General features: G+C 33.4%; 1 protein-coding gene across 1 annotated transcript in view; it reads right to left on the reverse strand.

Moving 5' to 3' along the window:
• Nucleotides 1-26,728, reverse strand: part of PLA2G4A (phospholipase A2 group IVA) — a 120,283-nt gene that overhangs the window by 80,082 nt on the left and 13,473 nt on the right. The window contains exons 2-3 of the mRNA XM_006907728.3: nucleotides 18,680-18,782; nucleotides 7,256-7,337 (exon numbers count right to left, since the gene is read on the reverse strand). Coding sequence (XP_006907790.1) covers nucleotides 7,256-7,337; nucleotides 18,680-18,712 — 115 coding nt within the window. The 5' untranslated portion in view covers nucleotides 18,713-18,782. The remainder of the gene's footprint in view (nucleotides 1-7,255; nucleotides 7,338-18,679; nucleotides 18,783-26,728) is intronic.

The raw sequence follows: 26,728 nt of genomic DNA on the forward strand, positions 1-26,728 counted from the left end.
AAGAGTAATTCCAGAAGTTCTTATGTAATATTATTAAACATATTTTTATATTATTAATTTTAACTATGTGGATTTAACTATATATGTGGATTGCATTCTAAGCAAGAATAATTCTTCTTTCTCATTAAAACAGGAGTTCTCAACCTTGACATTACTGACATTTTGGGCAGAATAATTCTTTGGTCTGGGGCACTATCCTTGGTCTCTATTCACTAGATGCCAGTAGGATCCCCTAATTATCACAACTAGAAATGTCTCCAGATATTGCCGACATGCCCTGGGGGGAAAAAAATGGACCCACAGTTTAGAACCGCTTCAGTAAAGCAAGGCATTATTCTTGCTACCTGACATTTATTCACTAGCGTAAACTATTAAAAAATAGCCAAGCTCCCTAAGTAATATGTATTAGACATATCATGTCAATCTCATTTTTAAAATCTTTTCTCATGATTTCTTTTCCAAACTGAAATGTCTCACATCCATTCCACATATTAAAAGTCTACTTAAGTTACAAAACCCATCTCAAACTCCACTCAAGCTGTAAAGTCTTCTTGGAAGTTTAATGCCAAAACTTTTTAAAGCAGTAATACTGTAAAATCTAAATGCATCATTACTGAATATGTACTCTCTAAGGCTGGTTTTCCAAAGATTTATTTATACCCATTTCATCTTCCCAGCTAGGTCATAAACTGCTCAAAGTTGCTGCATAAGTAGACATGAGGATGAGACATATTTGAGTTCTAGCCCTAAAACATAACAGCTGTGTGTTTTCGGACTATTTATTTGATGTCTTTAAATAAATCTCTACACCTATAAAATTAAAACAAAAACAGCACATACCTCATAGTGTTACTGAAGTGAATAAATGAAGTATAATATAAAGTCCTATGAACTCTGCTTAGCATTTTTGTTTATTTAACAAACACTTATATTGTGTACACTATGCATCAAGCACTTTTATAAGCACTCCATAATCTCATTTAATGCTCATAAAAAAAAAACTACGAGGAAGGTATAATTATCACCCCATTTAACAGCTGAGTAAATTGAGACCTAGGAAAACTAAGTAATTTGCCCAAATTCATTGTAGTCAATCAATAGTGGAAGGGAAATTTGAATCCCGGCCAGCCAGTTCCAGAGTCCTTGGTCTAACCACTAAGCCACTTTGGTATGAAATAGACACTCAATAAAGTTATCTACCATAAGTATTATGCTTATTCCTGTTGCACTTCTTCAAGGCACCAAGTGCTAAGTCCATAGCAGATGCTCAGCGTTTGTCGATGAGGACGTTAATAATAGAGCCTTGCTGGAATAAGCACTGGGTTATATTTCTTTAACATTTCTTTTCCAAAGATAAAATTTCCAAATTGTTATTTCATTTTGCATCTGGAGATTTTGGAGGATTCTTGTACACAACTTCAAAGCATTTGCCTAGAATTTTATCTAAAATATTTTATAAAAAATATATATCTCAAGTGAGGAGTGAGAATGGAAAAGTGCTTCTAAGGAGTCAGTAAATTTTTCAAAAATCCTCATACCATACCTCAGCTAAGTAACTAGACATTTCAATCTCTATGTCATATAATTTTTAGTTTAAAGACAATTTTTAAATAAATGTTTTCATATAAGTGCTTAAACTTTTAGAGCAGCAGAGATATTCTCTTTGACATAAAAACTTTAAGAGAATACTTCTCTTCAAAAATTTAATCTGTTTTTAAATTTAATTTCACTTGATATTAATCACACCTTTTAGAAGTTGTATGTAATTTTTGGCAAAGAGAATTTACTTAGCAGATGATAAGAAAGCTGCAAATCACTCTGCTGTAAAAAGTTTTTAAAATTAAAGTTTTCTGTCTATGGTGATGCCACCCTCAACACTCCAATCTTGTCTGATCTCGGACCACCTAGGAACACCGGGTGCTGAAGGCTAAATAAATTAATTAATTAAATTAAATTAAATTAAGGTTTTTCTTTCACTTGGTAGACCATTAACATATTAAAGTGTATACATGAAAAATAAAAAAAGCATTTTAAGATAAAGAAGCTCAAGTATAAGACATATATGTATAGAATTAAATAAGGAAGATTCATCACTGATAGGTCTTGAAAAAAAGAGAGAGAACATATGGATTGTGTCCTTATCAGTGCTGGTAATATACTCGTCATTTTGACAGGAACTTACTTTTATTATCTCACAAAAGCATTGATGACAAATCTACTACTGGAATGTAGCTCTGTTTATCTTATTGAATAAACATGGAGACATTCCACCTAATGATCAATCGATGTTCTCAAAATATCATAGGACAGTATTATTCGCTGTATTCATCAGACCTAAAACACACATATACAAACATACAAGCCAAAAAGTAACCAATAAAATTCAAATAGAGAGGAAAAGGATTAACTGTACTCATAAAACCATCTGACAACTTAATAAACTACATGACTTTCAAAATCAATGAGGAACTGTAGTGTCTCCTTAACACATTCTATATCCCTACTACACAGAAAGCACAAGATGAGAGATGAGAAATGGATGGGTATTCTGGAATATTTTACTCATTTTGAAATTCTTTTTTAAAAAGCCCACTGGGAAATTATTTTATTATACTTAGAACTTTTACAATTTTGGGTGGATACATTGCCAAAAGAGTAGTAAGCCAAAACTTATGTTCAATTCTAACCTGAGGATCTGATGCCAGGGAAATATTTGATTCAGAAAAGGTATATTTAAAAGTAGCAGGTGGCTATAGGCCAACAGCAGTGCTATTTATAAAAAATATTTAACACACTATAATTAATGTCCTCCAAAAGATTAATCAGATTAAGACAAAAGTGTTATAAAGTTTTGGCACATTGAAACCCAAGAAAATTCTAGATAATTATGCATAGAAATAATCAGAGATATGTATTATCTATAAGAAATGGAGTACAAAAACATTTTAAAACTTCTCTCTCTAGTGAGGTGAAAAAGCAGTATCTAAGAAGATATGTTTACATATATTTATGTATTCTTGTTATTCATCCAAAATTCTCTCAGATCTTACTACTATTCCAGACTCAAGGCTCAGCAACTATTTTCTAAAAAGTTTTCTAAAAGACACAGGCCCCAGTCTAAGAAAGACATGATTACACTCCCATGTGGCAAGTAGTAAAAAGAAGTCTGGACAGATGTCAGGGTAGCAGAGGAGAAAACACCTAGAACCTTGTCTCCCAAACTACGTCCCATGAGTCAGCAGTGTCTGCATTACTTGTGAGTTAGAAATGCAGAATCTACTCCCCAGACCCTTTGAGTCAGAATCTGCATTTTGAACAAGATCCTTCGTGATTCTTTTAGACAATGACATTTGAGAAGCTCTGTTTGGAGATATTAGGTCAACGTCAGACCTGCCAATGGTACAGCCGTTTAAAAATTAGGAACTTGATTCAGATCTTGCTATGAGTTTATCTGAAATAAAACATCATTTACCCACAGACCCAGACATTGTAAAAAATAGAAGCTTAAGGTTCTCAAGAAAACCTTAAAACAGTATCTTAAGATATTAAGTAATATGATCTTATAAAAATTGGTTTAAATGCAATGAGTTCATAGTTCTCCAAGTGTATTTACTTTTTCTTAAAAGTTTATGCATAGGCATTAAGCTCTGTTGTCTCCTGAATACTTAAGGAAAGGAGATCCGTCTGCAAACCTACAGCTGTCCTTAGAAGCTCTAATATTTATGATGTTAAGGAGGCTGGTGTCCAATGTGACCAGACAAGAATCCTCAGCACATAGGCATAATTAGAATATTAAACATATCTAACATTGCTATAATATTTTATTGTTTCAAAACATGGCATTCATTATGTGATTTCATCTTAGGGAATGAAACATGACTCTATATAGTTCTGAATTCTGAGACTAGCTTCCATTATCATACATGATCTCTATTTTCCCCAACACTTTTTAAAAGGAGCAGAAATTTGTGGCAGCTGTTTCATTTGGTTATAAAATGAGGTTTGTAGCTAGGGATGTGTGTTTCATTTCATAAATGCACAAAGAAAACTTTATTACCAGCTGAAATTTTACTGTCATTGTGTGGTCATTCTGCAAACATATATCTTCTGTTAGAAGAGGAAGAGAACAATATAGAACACAGAGTTTAATATGCCTCCACCCAATGCTTAGCAACTGCCACGATGTTGACATGCTCTTGGTTCCATGTTATATCTACAACTTCCTTAGCTTTAAAAGTGGGACTTATATTAACATACCAAATTAATGCAAACTACTTATTTTAAAAATGAGACTATTTTTTAAATAAGTCAGGTACAAATTTGAAATTTCAAACTACGTTTTCATATGACATGAGCATAAGAACGCAAGGAAGGGTTGGCAATGGGGCACTGGGTATAAGTGATACATTTGGGCATACTAAGAGGAGCAGCTATATCTGGGAAGATGCTCTCTTGTTCTTGGTGGGTCCAGTGCCCTCAGGTAAAAACAAGGAAATGAGCGAGATGTTATAATTAAAATGTCAGCTCTGACCCCTCAAAAGATAATTCATGGGATCATGTCAATTTTATTATGATGTTTTAGCAATGCAATATGGTATTTCTGAATGAAGCTAGTAAAAACAGGATGATTTATCAAGGGACAAAATAAAAAATAGATATAATCTTCATATTACCTCAAAAACAGCAAATATCAGTATTTTACCAAGAATCAATTATTTGATTTGGGTGGCACCCCGAGAAAGCCCCCACAGGCAACCGCTGAAAAACTCAATAGCAATCTGTCATTCTTCTTTACCAACATGTAAAACTTTATGGGAATTGGTCTTTTTAAATAAATGCAGACACATTTATTTAAATATCAACAACAGAAGAGAGTATAGGTTTCTGTTATCCTGGTCTTGCATATCTTAGGACTTTTTTTTATAGTTTTATCCTTGTCTATCTTTAAAAAAATTCTATATACAAACATCTCAAATTTAGCAATATCATAAAAATTTCTCCTAGAAGAGTGACAGCTAATGCCTATACCTTCCCTGTAACCTCCTAGAACGTCTCAAAAATAAAGTGTTTGCACTGTATATTGTCCCTTCACTTTTTCATAATAATCTTATCATTGAGTTGATTTCTCTAAGACTCTTCCTTGTTTTTATCTCTTCTGAATTCCTGGAAACTCATTAAAGTAATATAGTTACCAACAGTTCGTTCCCCTTGTTCAAAAAAAAAAAAAAAGAAGAAGGAGGAGGAGGAAGAGGAGGAGGAAGAGAAAGAGGAAGAGGAAGAGAAACCAAAATGAATAGAGTGGGCAAAGTATGACAAGCCCTCAAATATTTAATTTCTTTCTCTAAATTTCAGAACAACAGCATGTCATAACACTGTCCTTTCTCCTATAGTGGTTAATCTCCAGTGTCTATTCCTCCCCTGGGTCCTTCACTTTAAAAGAGAAGCTTTTAGAGATCAAGGGTCCAACCTGTGCTGTGCATACTGCGGGCATCCAAAATGTAACTGCTCCCTGTTTCATGAGATAAATACATACCTCATGCTCATTTTTAAGTATTATTTTCAATGTCAACTCAAACAGGTTTAAAATGGCACTTGCAGCATTATCCTCTTCCCTCTCCTAATTATAAGTCACAAGTAATGAGGACCAAGGTGCTTGGAGCCTATGGGGAAAGTAGTTAAGAAATCAGCTCCACACCAGTTGAAGGAGACTCATGGACTATAGATTTGAACTGCTATAGGACTCATCTTAAGCATATTAACACCCGTTGTCTCTACATGACAGAGCTCCGCACTGGTAGAAAAGGGTTACTGCTGCTTTTTATGAGAGAACTCTATTTTTTAAGTCCAATTAGGTCAGAAACTTACATGTCTGGCAAGTTACTGACATAATCTTTAGCTTTTCTAACTAACAGTATGACCTCTTGAGTCGTAAAGCCTGTGCCTTTCCCAAGGTCATGAAAGATACTAGTTTTTAAATATGGCTTCTAATGTGGCTCCTTTTTTACAGGAACTTTTCTTTCAGTGAACTCGCATTTTAATGATGAAAATGCAAAAAACTATAAAAAGCCAAATAAAATTAACTTAAGAAAAACACTGGCAAAGCAGTGATGAAATGTGTTAGACAGAAGTAGGAGATAAAATTTAGAATATAAAGCCGTAGTCCAGACTAGATTTGAAAGAATTGTCCTTGTCCTCCTCACGTCTCATGAAAACCACTGCTCATCCAAAACTATTGCCATCAGATTCTACCACCTGTTCCTCCTTTACCACCTTGACTTTTACCGATGAAGGTCCGATCGTGTGACTCATGTCTCAAATGCCATCAGATTCTTCCTAAGTTTCATTCTTAGTCTTCATTATATTAGTCTGGTCCTTCTTCACCTTACTGTCCATTCTCTAACGATGTCGGACCTGCCCTCAGTCCTTAGAAGCACTCAGCTCATCCCCTGCCTTAGAAAATGCTGTTTTCTCTGCCGGGGACTTCCTGCTCTCGCCATCCACATGCTCTTCTCTCAGGTATGAGTTTTAAAAAGCCTTCCCTATTTGCCACACTGATAAACTGAAATCTCCATTCTTTCTTTAAAACCTGTTCTCTAAAACCCATTTCCATTTTTAGCAATAATCTAAAACTTTACCAAATTCATCATCATCACGCTTATCTATCTTTCTTTATATTCCCACCTGCATGAACCCCAGCTATCTGAGTGGTGAGATTACCCAGAAAAACTGCTTTTTATAGTATGGAGAAGTTAATTCAACTCTAACATGCCAACAGGTTAATCCAACATTATCCTCAGGCTCTGTTTTACATTGTTTCAGATTGTCTTACACCAATCTCTGTAGCTATTTCTACATGTAATAAACACACTCAAAGGCATAAGAACTAGAAAAACTGAATTTTTTTAATCCTAGAGTCATAGTAGGTCACAGAGGTGGCTTGTCTGAAGTCAACTCAGCACTTTTTCTAACATTGAGTTAAGTAGATATTTTTTGAATTCTAAAGATTTGTATGTCATAAGGCAGTCATTGTGTCTGACTTCAAGTACTCTCAGTTAATGTAAAGTCAAGGTGAAATGCTATTCCAAAAGATAAAAGAGCATCAGAGAACTGTTCAAAATGTTACCATTTAGATATATAAACAAATATAACCACGTTTGAAGAAAAGACAGCCCCTGGCGTATAAAGGAACTCAAACAACTGAAAAGTGAACCATAATTACACATTTTTTAATAGAAAAGCAAATAAGAGGACTTACGCATGTCACCGAAGGCCCCCTTTGTCACTTTGGTGGCACGTAACACCACTACTGTGAACTTGTGGGAATACTGATGCTCCACCTGGAAAGAAAATGGTAGTATATTAAAAATAAACTTCCAACGTAGAATCCAAGTAAATCATTCTTATTGTTTCTTTGAGACTAATAAAAAATGTTCTAGTCGAAAAGAAGCAACATGCATACTAGAAACATTCTTTGATTCTAAGGCTGTTCCTTTTTTGATTTTCTCCTCTCTCTCATCACAGAATTATTCAGACTTCTAGGTCATGCTAGAAAATGTCACTACAGCTCAACTCTTAGGACTTCTTTGCTGTCAGGTTCACCAAGCGCTTGGGAAATCATGTAAATCAGGACTGCAGTCCTTCCAGAAGCACAATCAGGCTTTGTCCTGGATGACTAAGAAGCCCTGCCTTAGAAAAGCAAGGTCAGAGCAAGATGTTTGCATTATTTAGGTTTGTTTGCTTTTATTGTTACTGTTCAATGAATATCTTTTTTGGCATCACATTTCCAGAACAGCTTTCAAAATCTTTGGATCCAAGGCAATAACAGATAAACCACTTACATTAATTTTATTAATTTTAATTTAATAAACCATATGCAGCAATGTTAAAAGTTTCTATTTGCCTGATAGTTTATATGCACATAATAAATATTAACACCTAGAAGATTTTATTAAACACTTAACCTAACTGGAAATTAGTTACCAAATTATTTTATTCAAAAATACAAAGTGGGGAATCCCAAACAAGAAAATGTTAAAGGAGTTTATCACCATCAAGCCAGTATTACAATAAATGTTTAAAGGGCTTCTTTAAGAAGAAAAAATAAATAAGTATGAATAAGAAAACATTGTAAAGAAAAAATTTCTCACTGACAAAGCCAAACACAAAATAATAAAAGCGGCAGATCAACAAGCACTTAAGCTAGTAAAAAGGTTAATGCAAAAAGTAGGAAGACCACATGTAACTACAACAGTAAATTAAGCAATACACACAACACACACAAAAGAAGCAAAAAAATAACGACAAAAACATAAACATGGAGGGAGTGAGTAAAATTGGTAATGATTTTAGACTGTTTGAACTTAGGCAACCACCAACTTAAACTGCTATAAACATAACTCAGTATATATTAAGCACGTGGTAACCAAAAACCAAAAATCTACAAGAAATAAAAAGAAAAGAATTCACACACAGCACTACGGAAAGTCATCAACATACAAGAGAGCAAGAGAATAAGAAAAGAACAGTGAACTACAAAAACAATTAGAAAACAATAAAATGGCAATGACTATATACCTATCAGTAATTACTTTAAATTAAATAGATTCAATGCTCCAGTCAAAAGGCGAATGAGTAAAGAAGATGTGGTACATATTTGTAATGGAATATTACTCGGCCATAAAAATAAAATAAAATCTTCCAATCCGTGACAACAAAGGTAGACCTAGAGAGTATCATGCTAAGCGAAATAGGTCAGACAGAGAAAGACAAATACCATATGATTTTACTTACATGTGGAATCTGAAAACCAAACTAAACAAATAAACAAAACAGAAAGGAATTCACAGATACAGAGAACAAATTTATCGTTGCCAGATGGAAGGGGTACTGGGGGGCTGGGTGAAAAAGAAAAAGTGATTAAGAAATACAAACTGGCAGTTACAAAATAGGCACAGGGAAGTGAACTACAGCTTAGGGAATATAGTCAATAATATTGTAACACCTATGTATGATGCCAGGTTATGACTTATGGGGGAATCACTCTGTAAATTATGTAAATGTTTAACCACTGTGCTGTATACCTGAAATTAATATAATATTGAATATTGACTATAATTGAAAAATTAAAAAAGGTAAAAATTAAAGCAAACAAACAAAAAACCAGAATGGGTAAACAGGAACTCATACAGATCTCTGGGCAACTGAAAAGATTACAAGGATTTATCTAAAGCTCAGACATTTTTGTTTAATCTTAGAAGAGGTCCACGTTTATAAGCTACTCCTACAATTTTTAATTTTAATGGATTTACTTAACTGGTTAAAACGTCCAGAGGGAAAGGGGAGAAGGCAGATAAGAGTAAAGGGAATCAAATACACGATGATAGAAGGAGATCTGACTTTTTGTGGTGAACACGCAATGCAATATACAGATGATGTATTATAGAATTGTACACTTGGAACCTTTATCATTTATTAACCAATGTCACCCTGATAAATTTAATTTAAAAAGTCTATAATCGATTAAAAAGAAACTAAGATACTAAAAATACTGAGAAGTGAGTGATGATAGTCTAAAAGCAAAGAGGTAAAAAAATGTAAAAACAGAGATTCATAGAAACCAGCATTAGTGTGGTCGAAAGTTACATAGCATTCAACACTTTCTGAAGATATCACTCTGTCAATAGAGTAATTGATATCCAGATTCACAATTCAGGATCAAGATGAGGTAAAGTCATAAATGATGAGCATATATTATTTTAAAAGGCAGAAAAGCATGTAAAATCTTTCAAGATAACATCTTATTCAAGTTTTTTGTTAAAGGGAAATACCTTCTATATTTATAAGAGCTATGAGTAGCCAATGTTTTATTTTATAGAAATGAAATTATCAATCATGAAGAAGTGAATGCTTTTAAAATAAAAGTGTGTGGCCTTACACTAACACTGAAAATCACATGTACTCCCCCCACCAAAAAATGAAGAGAATCCACTATCATACTTGGAGACTTCAATACCCCTCTATCAGTAATGCACAGATCCAGCAGACAGAAAATCAGTAAGGACATAGCTGAACTCAACAACACCGTTAATCAACTTGATATAATTGCCATCTATAGACTGCTTCATCCAGCGATGGCCAAATACACATTCTTCTCACGTTCACATAGAACAGTCACACAATGTCTACTCTCAGACCACAATGGAATTAAACTAAAAATAAGTAACAGAATGATAGCTAGAAAATCACAAGACTTAGAGATTAAAGAATACATTTCTAAATAACACATATATCAAAGAAGTTGTCTCAGGAGAAATTTTTACATATTTGAAACTAAATGAAAATGAAACTACAACTTATCAAAATTTGGGGGATGCAATGAATGTAGTGCTTAGAGGGAAATTTATTTTATACATATATACATATATAAAAGATCTAAAATCAATCGTCTAAGTGTTTACTTTAGGGAACTGGAAAAAGAATGAATTAAGTCCAAAGTAAGCAGAAGAAAGATAGCAAAAATTAGAGCTGAAATAAATAAAATTGAAAATGGAAATCAACAGATAAAATTGATGAAACCAAAAGTTGGTTCTTTGAAAAGATCAATAAAACTGATAAGCTTCTAACCAGACTAAATAAGAAAAAAAAGAGAGAATACAAATTACAAATACTATAAATGAATGAGAGAAGTTCACTCAAGAGCCTATGGACATTAAAAAGATAATAAAAGAATACTATGAACAACTCTAAACCTATAATTTGATAAACTAGATTACATGGACTGATTTTTGGAAAGACACAGTCTGCCAAAACTCACACAAGTAGCAAGACAATCTGAATAGGGCTATATCTATAAAGGAATTAAATTAATATCTAACCTTCCAAAACAGAAAGCACCAGGTCCAGATGGATTCACTGATAAAACACTTAAGGAAGAAATTACACCAATATTCTCTAATCTCTTTCAAAAGATAGAATCTGAGGGAATAGATCCTAACTTACTCTATGAAGCCAGCATTACCCTGACAAAATCAGATAGAGGCATTAGAAGAAAAGGAAACTACAGACTCTCATAAATATAGATGTGAAAATTCTCAACAAATTATTAGCAAATAAAATCTAACAGTGTATAGAAGGAACTATAACTATAATCAAATGGGATTTATCCCAGGTATGCAAGGCTGGTTCAGCATTCAAAACTCAATTAATGTAATTTAGCACAGGCTAAAGAAGAAAAATCACATGATCGTATCAATAGATGGGGAAAAAACAATTTGACATCTATTCAAAATTCAACACCTATTCATAATAAAAACTCTCAGCAATCTAGGAATAGATGGGAACTTCTCCAACTTGGTAAAAAATATTTATAAAAAGCCCACAGCCAATATCACATTTAATTGTGTAAAACTAGAAGCTTTCTTACAGAGATCAGGAACAAGACAAGAATATCCCCTCTCACCACTCTTTTTTAGCATTGTACTGGGTATCCTAGCTAATGCGATAGGAAAAGGAAATAAAGATGTACAGATTGTGAAGGAAGAAATAAAACTGTCTTTGTACACATACGATATGATTGTCTATGTAGAAAACCCAAAATAACTGATTTTTTTTTAATTCCTGGAATTAATAAGTGATTATAGCAAGGTTATAGGATATAAGGTTAATGTGCAAAAGTCGATCCATTTCCTATACACTAAAAATGAATGAGTGGAATTTGAAATTAAAACACAATATCATTTACATTTGCATATGCCCCCCCAAAGGAAATACTTAGGTATAAATCTTTTTTTAAAAAAGTAAAAGGTCTGTATGAGGAAAGCAACAAAACTCTGATGAATGAAGACAATAAAAGAACTAAATAAATTCTATGTTCATGGATAGAAGACTGAGTATTGTCAAGATATCAGTCCTTCTCTACTTTGTAGATTTAATGCGATCCCAAACAAAATCCTAAGAGGTTATTTTGTGGATGTCAACAAACTGATTCTAAAGTTTACATAGAATGGCAAAAGACACAGAATAGTCAACACAATATTAAGGAGAAGATCAGAGTTGGAGAGCCGATGCTATTTGACTTTAGTATTTATTATAAAGCTAAAGGAATCAAAACAGTATAGTATCTGCTGAAGAACAGACAGATATATTAATGGAATGGAATAGAGAGCTCAGGCATAGACTGGCACAAATATGGTCAACTGATCTTTGACAAAGGAGCAAAAGCAATACAATGGAGAAAAGATAGTCTTTTCAACAAATAGTACTGAAATAACTAGACATTCACATGCAAAAAAAAAAAAAGAGAGAGAGAGAGAGAGATTCTAGAAAAATGATACCTGGGCCTGAAAGAGAATAAGTAGATGCTCTTGAAACTCGACTTAGGGACTAGCTTTCTCCATTAAAAAGAACTCAATAATAATTATTACATATAATAGGACACCATCCCAAATCATTTATGTTTTTTTTCCGTATCCTAGAACATCTAATACCACATGGGTTTTCAAATGTCAAAAAACTCCATTGTAACATAAAAATTATTAGCAATATTTTTATCTATTACTTAATACAATTTTTGAAATCACCGCAGATGTATTCATGTCAAATATTTATTTCATGTCAAGTATAACATACATAGAGATTATTATAAGAATTCATTGAGTATAAACCATATGTTAGACATTCTACTAGATGCAAATTCTCATTGAATTTCCCCCCAAATCCTATAAAATATGTTATTATTTATATTTATACATAATTAAAGTGAGATTCTAAGAGGTTAATTTCCCCGTATCTCATAAGTAGTAAAAGTTAAACTTTAATTAGAATCCAGTCTTGCTATCTCCATTCCTTTACTTACACAGAGAAGAATGACACCTTTAATAATAAAAAAAGGCTATTTCCATTTATTAAAATGGTATAGAAAGTTACAATCTAGTCTCTCTATTATATCTGTAGTTGATCTATACTCCATCTATTAATTGGGTTATTTCCTCCATCATTCAGCTATTTTAATCTGCTTTTATTTCCATCAGCCTCAATTCTGTCTTAACTATAAGTGAAATACTTGCATACTGTTTACAGAAAATAAGGAGTAAATCAAATATTTTCTTGGTTTTTACAAGTTAATTTTGGAAATCATAAATCTTCAGATAACCTGCAAATTATTTCTAAAACAGACGTTTCGAAATCATGACAATCTTTCTCTAAGAGCTGTAAAAATCAATAGGAGAGTATCTATAAAGTACAAATTCTTGGAGAAAAGTGCTCAGTTTCAGTCAATAATTATCCATATTTAGATAATTTCTGTATTTTGATAATCCCTTGCCATGTTCCTGGGGCCAATATCACATAAAATTTCAAACTAGTGTGGACAAGGCTAGTTTCTGACTTGAATAGGAGACTTTCGTATATGTCTCAGGAATGATGCCAGAGGAAATATTATTGAATCGACAACCAGTGTTCCCTGGAGAAACTATGACTCAGCACAATGTTAGTTGGTAGTTGGCAAAAAAGATGCCATATTTCAATTGAGATGTCAAATATAAGCTCAATATAGTGACTTAGTCACCAAGATTAAGCCTTGCCTTCAGGTCTTGGATTACCCTACTTTGCATCTTTCTTCATCTATAATCTTTTCTACAGTGAAAATCACAACCCTTTTTCTTTTCGCAATTACAATAACTCAGTTATTATGAAAGCTATGAAAGAGGTTAAATTCATTCTGAAGAATTATATTGACATGTGTAACTAAAATGATTGGATGTGGAAAAAAGAATCAGTCAATTTATACAAAATCAATTTGACGATTGCCTTAATCTGTTAAAAATCCTACTGTTACAAAGGAGAACCAAAGAAACAGTCACAAAACAAATTTGATGGAGAAGGTAGATTCTGTACGCAAATATTTTTTCTCTTACCTAATTTTAACTCAAATAAAAACTAAAGACTATTAGTATGATAAAGACTACCTAATCTCAGTACTGAACCACTATCTTATACCACAACCACAATTTCAGTGATCACCACAATCCGCAACAGGTAACTTCAAACAGACCTCAGAAATGTTTTTTAAAAAATTGTTGCTCTGACAACATCCAAGAGTCATGACACTTTTTAAAATAAGATAGTTGTTTTCATTTTCAGTGCGTGGTGTAGAGTTTCACTTTAATACATTTAAGAGTCACAGGCATTGTGTTACTATTCTCTCACATTTTTAAAAGAGCTATCAGTTTATATATTTTCAATCTACGAGGTTATCTAAACTGCTTTAAGAATTCAGTCATAGATGGGCTACATGCACAAGCAATACTAATGTCCAAAACATCTAATTTGGCAACAGAATTTTTTAGCTCCAGCCGACATCATTAAAAAAGAGTCAGAATCAAAAATATGACTTGAGTTTCTTCTCTCTTGTGAACCAAGAAACTTTCCACTTGCTCATTAAATGTGTGTGCTTTCCCCTCAGGTCAGAGGCTTGTGGCAGGAAATGGCTGGAATCAGGGAAAGGTTAAAAGTTTATCACTTAACCATTCTCTCCTCTTCACTTTTCTAGAATCAAAGCTCACAAAAAGATATGCTATTTGCCATAAAACTTCTAAGTTTGTGCAGAGTGCTGTGCTTTTGTAACAGTAGTTTTGTTACCTTTATATTTTTGATTTCCCAGTGCAGTATCTCGTCTTCTAAAGTCCCCTGGAAATACCTTATCTCATTAAGTTTCTAAAGAATACTTTTGTACACATAATAATGTATTATTCATCCAAGCCCTATGTAACAGACACTGCAGGTACAGTTCGGACCCTGTTTTCCATACAAAGCAGTTAAAACAGAGTTTAGGTGCTCGTGAGCACGTGACTGATGATTGGAACTGCCCCTGGAACACTAGTTCTTTGATTACTTACACAGTATTTGTTTTTCCCCACTGCTATGTTGCCGTAATCATCTAGAATAAAATCTTTTTACTGTTTTGGCAAAATTTCCAGTCATCAAACAATGACATTTTTCAGAGGGCCCTGTATTTGCACAGGCATTCATGCTAGCACATCCATGCGGCTGACTGACTCTAATGTGAAGACAATTGTAGCTTCTGTGGACATGGGGTAGTGACCCTCTGTTGCTAATGGGTGGTAGAAATAGATTTTTTTTTCACTCCAGAGAAGTGACTCATATTTTCAGAGTAAAAAAAAAATGGAAATTTTTATAAATATTTTACACTTGATCTAGCCTTGTAAAATTCACGTCTCCCTGGCCCAAAAGCACTTCAATAAACTCTGGGGATACAATAAGCTCTGGAAAGTGCCTCACAACAATTCTAGGTGTCCAGCAACCGAATTCTGCCATACATCTATCACTCCATTTTCTACCACATTCTTAAAAGCCAGCACCACTGGAAGCAAGAGAACTTGCTGGCTATAAGTTGCTGCATTAGCCCACGGGATTCTCCAACATGTCAGTGCATCACAGGTGTGAAAATGGGTCCAATTTTCTGTGCCTTGAGGCAGCCCAAACTGCACTGGCCTGTCTGGCAGTGTTCATTACTAATTAGCTGGCTTGGTTTTCCTCATCTTTCCTTTTTCTGACATTATTCTCTGTTGACTGTGCTCACTTAATATATTTTTTAATGTATCTTTCTGTGAAAAATAGAGCAGGGAATTTTGTTACTGCAACGATTTACACACACACGTGCACATAGTTTTGTTTTTTTTTCATACAGGCACAGCAAGAATAAGAAGAATAAACAAACCTATAAAGCTCTTAGGATATCTTTATTTAAAAGGGCTATTAATTGAAATACTAGTTGAGTGTCTAACTCTGATGAAAAGGTAAAGAAAAATGTGATACAAATATGTGGTTTCTGCACACATCTCTCAAGGTGGTAAGGTGAGAAAAATAAATCTGCACATAAGATATAGAAACTTAATATGAAAAATCAATTAAAAAGATCCTACCTTCATTGTTTAACTTTATTTAAAGAAAACCATAATTGTGAAAGAAAGTAGGATATTGTTTCAAGAAAAAATATTATCTCATTTTAAACCCCGATTATATGCTTTTTATAAGAACAACACCCTAAATATAAGGAAAATATAAATTGAAAGTAAAAGGATGCATATAGCAATCAAAGAAATTAGGAATTACAGTAGTAAGACAATGTAAAATGTAAAACAAAGTCATTATTAGAAATAAAGAAAAGGATCTATCGTAATGATAAAATATCAATTAAACAGAAAACTATAATTATGTAATTCAAGTTATATACACTAATAATATCTTCAAAATTCATAAAACAAAAGTCTAATATGGAATATATTGTTGTGTATGAAACATTTACTAAAATAGACAATATGCTAGGTCATAATCATATATAAACATATTACAAACAACATAAAATTGTGCAAAGTAAGTTTTCTGAATACAATGGAATTAGATTAAGAATCGATGACAAAAGCAATTTAAAAAATTACCAAGTGTTTGAAAATTAAGAAACACAAGTCTAAGTAACCCATGTATAAAAGAATAAATCATAATAAAAATTAGAAAATATTTTTAATCGAGCAATTATGAAAATATGACATTTCCAAACTTATGAACTATACCTAAGTAAGTGGTCAATAATCAGTAAAGCTTAGAAAGATAAATATTTAAAGATTAAAAAGGAAAAAGTAAAACTAGCATTATTCATCGATAACAGGAATGTGTAAGTTGAAAATCCAAAAGAATCCACAAACAACTAGAATTATAAAGAAATTCAATTAGTTCACTGGATCTACAAAAAATCAATTGCATTTTCATATAATGCAACAACTAATTGCAAAATGAAATTTATAATTACCTATATAATGGCACTAAAACATCAACTCTCAAGAAAAACATCTGAAAAAAAAATTTCTTACTGAAAACTACACTACACTATTGAGAGAATTAAAGGTAATCTAAATAACATTAGCTTTGGGTTAGATTCGTGGGTTGCTAATGGATTGGAAGATCCAATATTGTTATCTATCATGTCATATCTCTTCAAACTGATCTACAGACTCATAACAGTACAATAAAAATCCCAGCAGTTGTGTGTGTATGTGTGTGTGTGTGTGTATGTGTGTAAATTGACAAACTGATTCCAAGTTTTATATAAAAATGTAGAGGAATGAAAATAGCCAATTTTGAAGGAGAAAAAGTAGTAGAATTTACATTATATATAATGTACAAAATGTTGGAGGATTCATTATATATCAAGACACGTTTCAGAGCTACAGAAATTAAATAGGTTGATACTGGGACAAAGACTAATAGACTAACAGAACAGGACAGAAATCAAGCCACACTTATATATGGCTGCCCAATTTACAGCAAGGCACCGTTACCATTCAGTGTGAAATTCTGCTACTCACAACATGATTGAATCTCACAGGTATAATGTTAAATGCAGACATCTATACGAAGGTCAAGAACAAGCAAAACTTATCTATAGTCATAGAAGTGAAATATTGGTTACCTTTGTGGAGTTTATTGACTGGAAAGGACATAAGAAACTCTTCTGGGGTAGTCATAATGTTGTGTATTTTTATCTGGATGATAGTTTCATGTGTGGAATACATATGATAAAATCCATCAAGATGAACAATTAAGTTTTATTCACTTTATATATGTTATACCTCAATTTTAAAAAGTCAAACACAATGAGAAGCTTTCAAAGAAAGGAATCGACAGCAAGGAAATAAGAAACAAAACCAGAGAATTGTGAAACAGAAACAGAAGAAATTGAAAAGACTTCCAGAAAGAGAGGAATGATCAGCAGAGGTGAGGGTCAGGTGGAGGAACTAGAGTCCACTGGGTTCAACACCAAAGAGGTCTTAATAAGACCTTTTCATGAAATGGAAGAATGGAAGAGCCAAGTCCAGTTTCTGTGACTGGAGGGGAAGAAGGCACTACAAAGAACTGTAGCACATTACCTCTTGCTTCCCAGACAAGGAAAGAAAGAGGATGGTAGCCAGGGAGGCATGTGGGGTTAAAGAACAGTGTTTCAATTTAAGTGTAAATGAGACCGTGGATTATTCCTTAATATCTATGGAAATTACTTCTAGTCCATATAAACCTAACTGGATCTCAAATGTTAAAATCAGCAAAGAAATTTCTCCTCTGTTGTTTTTGTTTATTTGATCAGAAGACAGAATGTATACTTCCAATGAAGTGTGGAAAACTACATACTAAAATTTGAATTACTCAACTCTTTAATAAAAATTAACCACCCACAGAAAAGTCTGTTTAAACATATCTAAGGAAAAGTTTACAGAATTAAATGCCCTGGAAATACACACTAAAATATAACCTTCAACTCAGTAGCTCTTTTATCTTCTCTCTACCAATCCATGTGAAATGTTATCTTATGTAGGCTGATAATTGCTAAGTGATTTTTTATTGTTCCTTGAAAGTTCAGTCCTGTTATAAATATTTCGGTATTTTTTTTTCCCTTTAAGTACATCTTTTTCTGGAAACTTACAGTGATATAAAGAAGAAATGTAACTTTATTATAGTTGCCTATTTGTACCACATTAAGTTCATACAAGTTCTAGAAAAAAAATCCAGGATTAATCGTAGTTTTACTTCATGAGTAACACCAGCAATACTCATGCACAGAAATATACCTGCCTCCCTCCCAGAAAGAATACATAAACAGTAAATGACTTACTATAATGTGCTGATAAGGATCTATAAATGACATCTTGGTTTCAATTACAGGAAATCTCTTCACACTTCAAAGGTCTTCTCTGGTACTCTAACTTCTTTAAAACCTACAAAAATAAACAATCATTATTGTTCAGCTTCCTCTTGATGTAGTTCCAAGATTTAAATGATGATGGGTATATGAATCTTAGGAAGTAAAAGTCTGCCCAAAGGGACCAAATAGATTGAGTTCTCTAATTGTTTATATGAGTGGGTTTACACACAGAACTTAGGGAAAGGATAAACATATTTTAATAGTACAGTTTAATTTCCATATTTATTTGTTCAACTTTATTCTGTGAATAATTATTAAGAAACTTCAGGGTTGTTGTTTTTTTTTTGTATTTGCCAAGTGTTTTATGAGAAATTCATCAAAATTACGGAAAATTAAAATTATTTTTGTACTGTTTATAATTAAAAAGCCATATGCCATTGTTTTCGCAGTTGGGTCATCATTATACAAATTCACAATAAGAAAGGAATATTTTTCACTGTAATTATATATCAAGAATTTAAGAAATATATTTATGTTGAATTTCAACTTTAGTGCTGATATTTTAAGGAAATGTTTGTTCGTTTTAAGGTACCAGTTTAATTTGGAAGTAGTTAAATAAGAAATATTTTAATGGAAAAATACTCTCCATGTTTTGCTTTGTTCTACAATTACTTTACATTATTAAAATAAAATAAAATAAAATATTCAATGAACACCCTTATTCTTTCATCATAGACTTTTTCCTTGAGACTTTATAAACAACACATATATTTTAGCATTCTATATATCACAACTAATTAGAAACATCTTTTCATATGCCTTTACTATTTGTGTTTAATATGTAAGTTCTAAAATATGTTTTGTTTTCAAAATAGAATTTGTTTCAAATTTTTAAACTGTCCTTTCTTTTTAAACATCACATTTTTTTAAATCTTAAAAGATGATCCATGCTCATCATCACAAACATGAGCTACTGAAGTGAATAAAAAATAAAGTATAATCACTATTTTCATTTTGATGAGTATCCCTCCAGACTACTTTAATGCATATCCATAAATTTAGAGTAAAAAGAAAAAGAGAGAATTTTAATTTTTTTTAACATAAATGTGATCTCATGCCCTTGGTTTGTTAAACTCCATCTTATTTTTCAAGCAAAAAAGAATAATATGTATTTATTATTTTTAAAGACCTTATTTTTTAGAGCAGTTTTAGATTCACAGCAAAGTGAGAGGAAGGTAGAGAGATTTGCCACATATGCCTGGCCCACTCACCACATGCACAGCCTTCCCCATTATCAACATCCACCACCAAAGTGGTACATTTGTTACAGTTGATAATCCTATATTTACACATCCTAATCATCCAAAGTCCATAGTTTACCTTAAGTTCACTCTTGGTGTTGTATATTTTATGGGTTTTGACGAATTTATAATAGCATATATCCATCTTTTATTATAGTATCTTAAAAGTATTTACACTGCACTAAAAATTTTCTATGCTCTGCCTATTCATCCTTCTTTGTCCCCCAAATGTGGCAATTGCCTATTTTTCTACTCTGTCCAGAGTTTTGCCTTTTCCAAAATGTCATGGAGTTGAAATCATATGGTATATATGTAGCCTTTTCAGATTGTCTCCTTTCACTTAAGTAGTATGCATTTAAGTCTTCTCTGTGTCTTTTCATGACTTGCTAACTCATTTCTTTTCAGCAGGGAATAATATTCCATTGTCTTGATGTACCTCAGTTTATCCATTCACCTGCTGAAGGAATCTTGGTCGCTATAAAATTGTGGCAATTGTGAATAAAGCTGCTATAAACATCTGTGTGAAAGGTTTTGAGTGTTGATAGTTTTCGACTCCTTTGGGTAAATATCAAGGAGCATGACTGCTGGATTGTATGGTAAGACTATGTTTAGTTTTATAAGAAACCACCAATGAATGAGACTATTAGAAATAAAGGTCTATAAAATGATGGAAACAGGCAAAAATCAGAACTAGAGAATAACCTGAGGCCTGAGCTCTAGAAAGGAGCTAGCCATAGAGGGTGGGGAGGGAGTGGGTTTGGAATATATTCTTCCAGTCGGGACTTTTGAGAAATTGAAAGAAGAGTGGCTAGCAAGTGGTCAGCAAAAGCAAAAGAGGCTTATGATGATATTGGAAATATAGGTGGGGCAGATCACGTAGGGCTTGTAGGCAACTACTGTTCACCTAGAGCAAGCTCATCCACGCTTCAGGACTCAGCTTATATGTCTCTTCCACAGAGAAGTCTTTCATGATCTTCGGAATATGTGCGGTCTGCCTGTTACTGGTTCCATTTGCACTTTGTAATTGTCCTTCAAGCCTTTCATTCCACTTACACATTGTCTACCTTTCCTGAGAGAACTAAAGATGCATAAAGTCAGTGACCATATTTATCTTGTTCATAGAATTATCTCTAGTGCCTAGCGCAGCACCTAAAATATAGCTGGATGGATGGATAGATGGATAAATGTTACTCAATGCCAGGTTTATGAAGGAAATTCACAGAATAGTACTCCTTCATTCCTAACGATTCTTAACATCAAAGAATGTTAAATATCAATCTCTAATTAAAAATATAAAAAAAGCAGAACAAGTGAAATTCCAGAAGGGGTGAGACTACTATTAAAATGTTTAGAGGAAATATGTTGTTAGAGCCCAAATTTGCTGTCGGCAACTTAATTTCCTCTTTTCATTTCCAGCAACTCCATTCATAATCAATGTGTTCAGCACCTATTAACCACTATTGTAACTACCGTATCTTGCAGCAAGACCTGGATAGATACTCCCCCAATATTAAATTCAAAAGAGGGAAATATGCTTAAGATACCAAACTATCAGGTTAGAAACTACATGGTAGGTAGATATCAACAATCATGACTAGTGGCATTGAATTCTAGAGCAACTAATTCCCTTTTACTCTTTAAATCCATCCAGGGTTAATTCTTTTTCTATCTTGATGGAAACTTAGCTTCAGAACTTTTCTGGTAACAATTGGATATATATGAGATATATTATATGTGTATGTATCTCATATATACCCATATATATATACACACATATATACACACACGTATCAATAATATGTGTGTATATATATAATTTTTAATGAATTCAGAAGTTAAAATGCTGGGCCTATGTAGCCATCTGAAATTAACTTGATTTGGAGTTGAAGTTTTTCTCCCCCCCCCAAGTTTTACCCTATTGGAATGGGTGAGGTCACTGACTTTTTCTCTTCCCCATCTACTTCTCAAGCTTTACAGTCCTGATTTTTAACCTCGTGTGGTTGGAGAAGGTTGAAGGCGGGGAGATAAAAGTTACTATTTCATGATACCATTGTAAGCTACTTTTGTGATCTCTGGGCCTGGTACATGATAAAGCTCATTCTTTTATACATGGCTGATTTTGTGGGTTTTTCTGAGATCACATCCCTGGCCTGTACCGATGCATTTCTATTCTAGCTGAGGGTTTTGTGGGTTTTTCTGAGATCACGTCCCTGTAGTCTCTGGCCTGTACCGATGCATTTCTATTCTAGCTGAGGTCTTGTGCTTTTTTGGTAGTCTCTGGCCTGTTCCGATGCATTTCTATTCTAGCTGAGGTCTTGTGCTTTCTTCTATAGCTCTTCAATGCATCCTGCAGTCCACTTCCACACATCTTATTCTGAGATTCTTTCGCCCTACCAAGAAAAACCCTGGTATAGGATTTAAGATTAAGAGTTCTCTTTAGTCCATAGAGAATACTCATAAGTGTATCTTTTCTTCCAACAAGCTCTGAGAACGCAATTACTTCCCAAATGAAACACTCTGTTCTGCTACCTGTGTCCCTTTATATTTCGCAAGCATTAATAAACACCAGCCCACTGCAGGAGACTCATATTAAACCCTCTGATAAATTTTCTGAGTAGTTTCCTTAAAGGCCTCTCTTGTGATTGGTTGTTAGGAGGTTTATTCCTCCCAGATCTCTTCACCAAGGGAAGAAGAGCTCTACCTCCAAGAAGTGGTCTCCAAAACAAACAAACAAACAACAACAACAACTCTTTCAAAGTCCTCCCCACATTCCTACTATTCCAATCGTTTATTACTTGTAAGGTATGTATGAGGTTTTACAGTAAAATAATGTTCACATCCACCTGCTTTCTGCTTTTTTTCAAAATGTAAAGGAGTAGGCTGCATCACAACTCATTTTAGAGATATCTTAGGTCTTTTATCTTAAGATCTTGGCCAACACTTCCACTTTAAAATTCAATATATATGTGGGCCAACTTCCAAAATGGCAGAGTGAGAAACTTGGGTAATTTTCTCTGCAAAAACCACTGAACAAAGTGGTTAGAATTATCACAAAAAACAATTTCGGAAACTGACCAAAAGACATGCAACAGATGAAAATCATTTGTTTCCTTTTAAAAAATCTACTAAATCTCAATAAGAACAGTGGGAGTCTGTGACATTTTAGCAAGGGGCTGCTCCTACCCCTACCACCACTGGTGTTCTGCACAATGGAAGTTCTATCTGGAGGGCAGAGTAGCCCTGAGGAGTTGTGGGGGGAGGGGATGGGGGGGGAGCATATTTTCAGGAAAGCATAAAAAATGCTACTATGTCTAGGGATGTTTTCAAAAACAATAGAGATGCAATAGCAAACTATTAGGAAAGTTTAGTGTATAGGATCCATACTGTAGCAAGCAACAAAACATCAGACCAGCCAGAAATCTCATAGGGAGCTCTGGAAAAGGAGACAGGCAGAGAGAGCTTTGCTGAGGCCCACTTATTCCTGGCGGTCTGGAAGACAGTGTGTATATGCAAGACAGCACCTGATAAGAAGCAAGCTCAGAGGACCCTAGCAGGCTACTTGCTAAATGTGGTTTTGTGAATGCAGAAAGTAAAAACCAGAGAGGACTTACAAATTCCCTGTATTTTGAAAGCATTCACCAGGCCACATGCAGATTAATCAGCAAAGGTTGAAGCTTTACTTGCTCAAGTGTTAAAGCAATCATTTGGCCATTCACTGGATGACAGTAAGCTATCCTGACTCAGGGGTCACTCTCCAACCAGGCTTAAAAATAAAAACAGATGAAAAGTAAAACTGAGCTGGCTCTTCAGAGACTGAATATTGTAGGGGAAAACTCCACAGAATGAGGTGAGGAAAGTCATTAAAACAAACAGCAACAGTAACCTCTCCAGAGGGAGAGTCAGAATCCAGAGTTGCTACCACATATAAGCTATTATTTTCAATTTTCAGCAGCAAATAAATAAATAAATAAATAAATAAATAAATAAATACACACGACAACAACGATCAAATTTTTTCTTAAAAGAAGGAAAATGTGAGCCATACTCAGGGAAAAAAAAGCAGTCAATAATAACTATTTCAGAGAGACTCCAGATTATAAATCTAGCAGACAAATATTTCAAAGCATCTGTTACACATATGTTTGCAGAACTAGAGAAAACAATGCTTAAAGAATCAAAGGAAAGTATGACACAATAACATAGCAAATAAAGAATAGCAATAAAGAGATTATAGACATTACAAAAAATAACCACATGGAAATTCTGGAGTTAAAACATAATTGAAATGACAAATTCACTTATGAGAGAGGATCAACAGCAAATTTGAGCTGGAAGAAGCATCAGTGAATTTAAAGATACATCAATAGGAATTATTTGAAGAACAGAAATAAAAATAAAAATAATGAAGAAAAATGAACAGCCTCAAAAACTGGGAGACGACATTGAGTATATTGATGTACATGTAATGGGAATTTCAGAAAAGAGGAGAGAGAAAAAAAGGAAAGAAAAAATATCTGAAGAAAGAGTAGCGAAAATTTTCCCAAATTTGATTAAAAACCTGGCAAAAAGCTCAATCAATTCCAAGTGGGACAAATACAAAGAGATTCAAACCTAGACACATCATAGTCGATCTCTTGAGAATCCAAGGCAAAAAGAAAATCTCGGACGTAGCAAGAAAAAAATGTTTATCACATAAAAGGTCATTGAAATAAAATTAATAGGTGACTTTTCATCAGAACAATGGAGACTTGAAGGCCATGGGATGGCATATTCAAGGTGCTAAAAGAATAGAACTACCAACCAAGAATACTATATCCAAAACAACTACCCTTCGATTAAGAAGGAAAAATAAAGACATTTCTACGACAATAAAAACTAAAAAACATTTTCGGTTGGGGATATGCATTATAAGGTATAGTGAAGAACATTCAGACTGAAAGGAAGTTATACCAGACAGTAACTCAAATCCACACAGAGATAGAGAGCACTGAGAAAAGTAAGTATACAGACAATTTTTAAAAATGGTATAAATATATATTTTTTTCTCTTTTCTTCTCTTAACTGATTTAAAAGTCAACTGCACAAAATAACAATTATAAAATTGCATTGTTGGGCTTATTTAAAGGTGTGATACCTATGAAAATAATAGTACAAAAGTGTGAGGAGAGACTGGAGCTATAATGGAGTAAGGAAATAACACCAGATGGTAACTGAATCCACGGGAAGAAATAAACAGTACCAGAAACAGTAAATACATAGGTCAAAATAAAGTATTCTATAAATATGGTTTTTCTCTTTTCTTCTCTAAGCTTCTTTAAAAGATATAGAAGGTATAAATCAATAAATTACAATAACTATTATTGTGTTTATAACGCATACAGACAATATATATGATAATAATAGCAAAGGAGTGTGGATGGGTTGGAACCATATTAGATCGACATTTCTATGCTGTACTAGAATTAAGTTCTTATTTATTTAAAGCAAATTGTAATAAATTAAGATGCATCAAGACATCATTCCTAGAACAATCACTAAGAAATTCACTCAAAAACATAGATAACGCATGAACAAAGGAACGAAAATGGTCCACTAGAAAATATCTAGTTAAAACAGAGAACAGAGGAACAAAAAAGAAATGAGACATATAGAAAACAGAAAGCAAGAGGGCAGATGGAAATCTAACCATAACTATAATAAGATTAAATGTGAGTGGATTCAACACTCCAATCAAAAGGCAAAAGTTGTCGAAATCCAAGTAAGGTGTATAGTTTAGTTAATAGCATTGTATACCAGTGTTGGTTTCCTGTTTTTGATAATATACCATGGTTATGTAAGATGATACATTGGGGAAGTCTGGGTAAAGGCTGTTTGCGAACACTATAATATTTTTGCAATTTCTTAAATTATTTCAAAATAAAAAAGTTATGTAAAAAGTCCAATACATGTAGATAGATCTAATTTATAGGTACACTTTTCATTCCAAAGTTATGTTTGAAATAAGTAGCAAAGCAGTTATACAAGAAAATTATTGTTCATTTTCTTCCGGATAACCATTGGTCATTGTTGTCAGACAGTGACGGTATTTTCGATTCTAGTTACGAAAAGGCACCCACTCATCATTTTCCCCCTAAACTGTTAATGGTAGCAATAGATATTTTAGGTTTCTGTGGAATTAAGGCATTTCTGTCACGCTAGTCACATTCTCTAGTTACGTTAAACTAGGAAAATGTATTTCTTCCCACAATTAGCTCAGTCCTGGAAACCTTATTGCAAACAGGTTGCACAACCATTATCATGAATGTTCATAAAACAGCAGGGGTTTTTGTTGTTGTTTTGTTTTGTTTTTTACAACTAAGCTGCAATAATGAGTTTTAATAACTAGTCTCGGTGAATGTACAGTCTTTCAAGTCTAAAACAAGAGCTATGAAGGTATGGTTTCTTTTTTTTCTTTCTTTCTCTCCTTTTAATTTTTAGTTTTTGGCTCCCCTGTAATTAGAAATGCCTGGATGGATACTAATGAGAGATAAATTTGGATACGCTTTTCAAGATACACTTGTCTATGCGAATGCAACAGTTGGTTTTCAATGAATGGTTAATAATAGTATGTGGTCTGCCCAAAACCCTTTAGTCATGTTGTCAGGGCAAGACGGATTTCTCTGGGAAAAGTGAACAAGAACCAGACACGCAGACTAGAGTGCTTTGTCCATTATCTTTC

The sequence above is a fragment of the Pteropus alecto genome, unplaced genomic scaffold (assembly GCF_000325575.1).
Source record: "Pteropus alecto unplaced genomic scaffold, ASM32557v1 scaffold101, whole genome shotgun sequence".
Classification (NCBI taxonomy): Eukaryota; Metazoa; Chordata; class Mammalia; order Chiroptera; family Pteropodidae; genus Pteropus; species Pteropus alecto.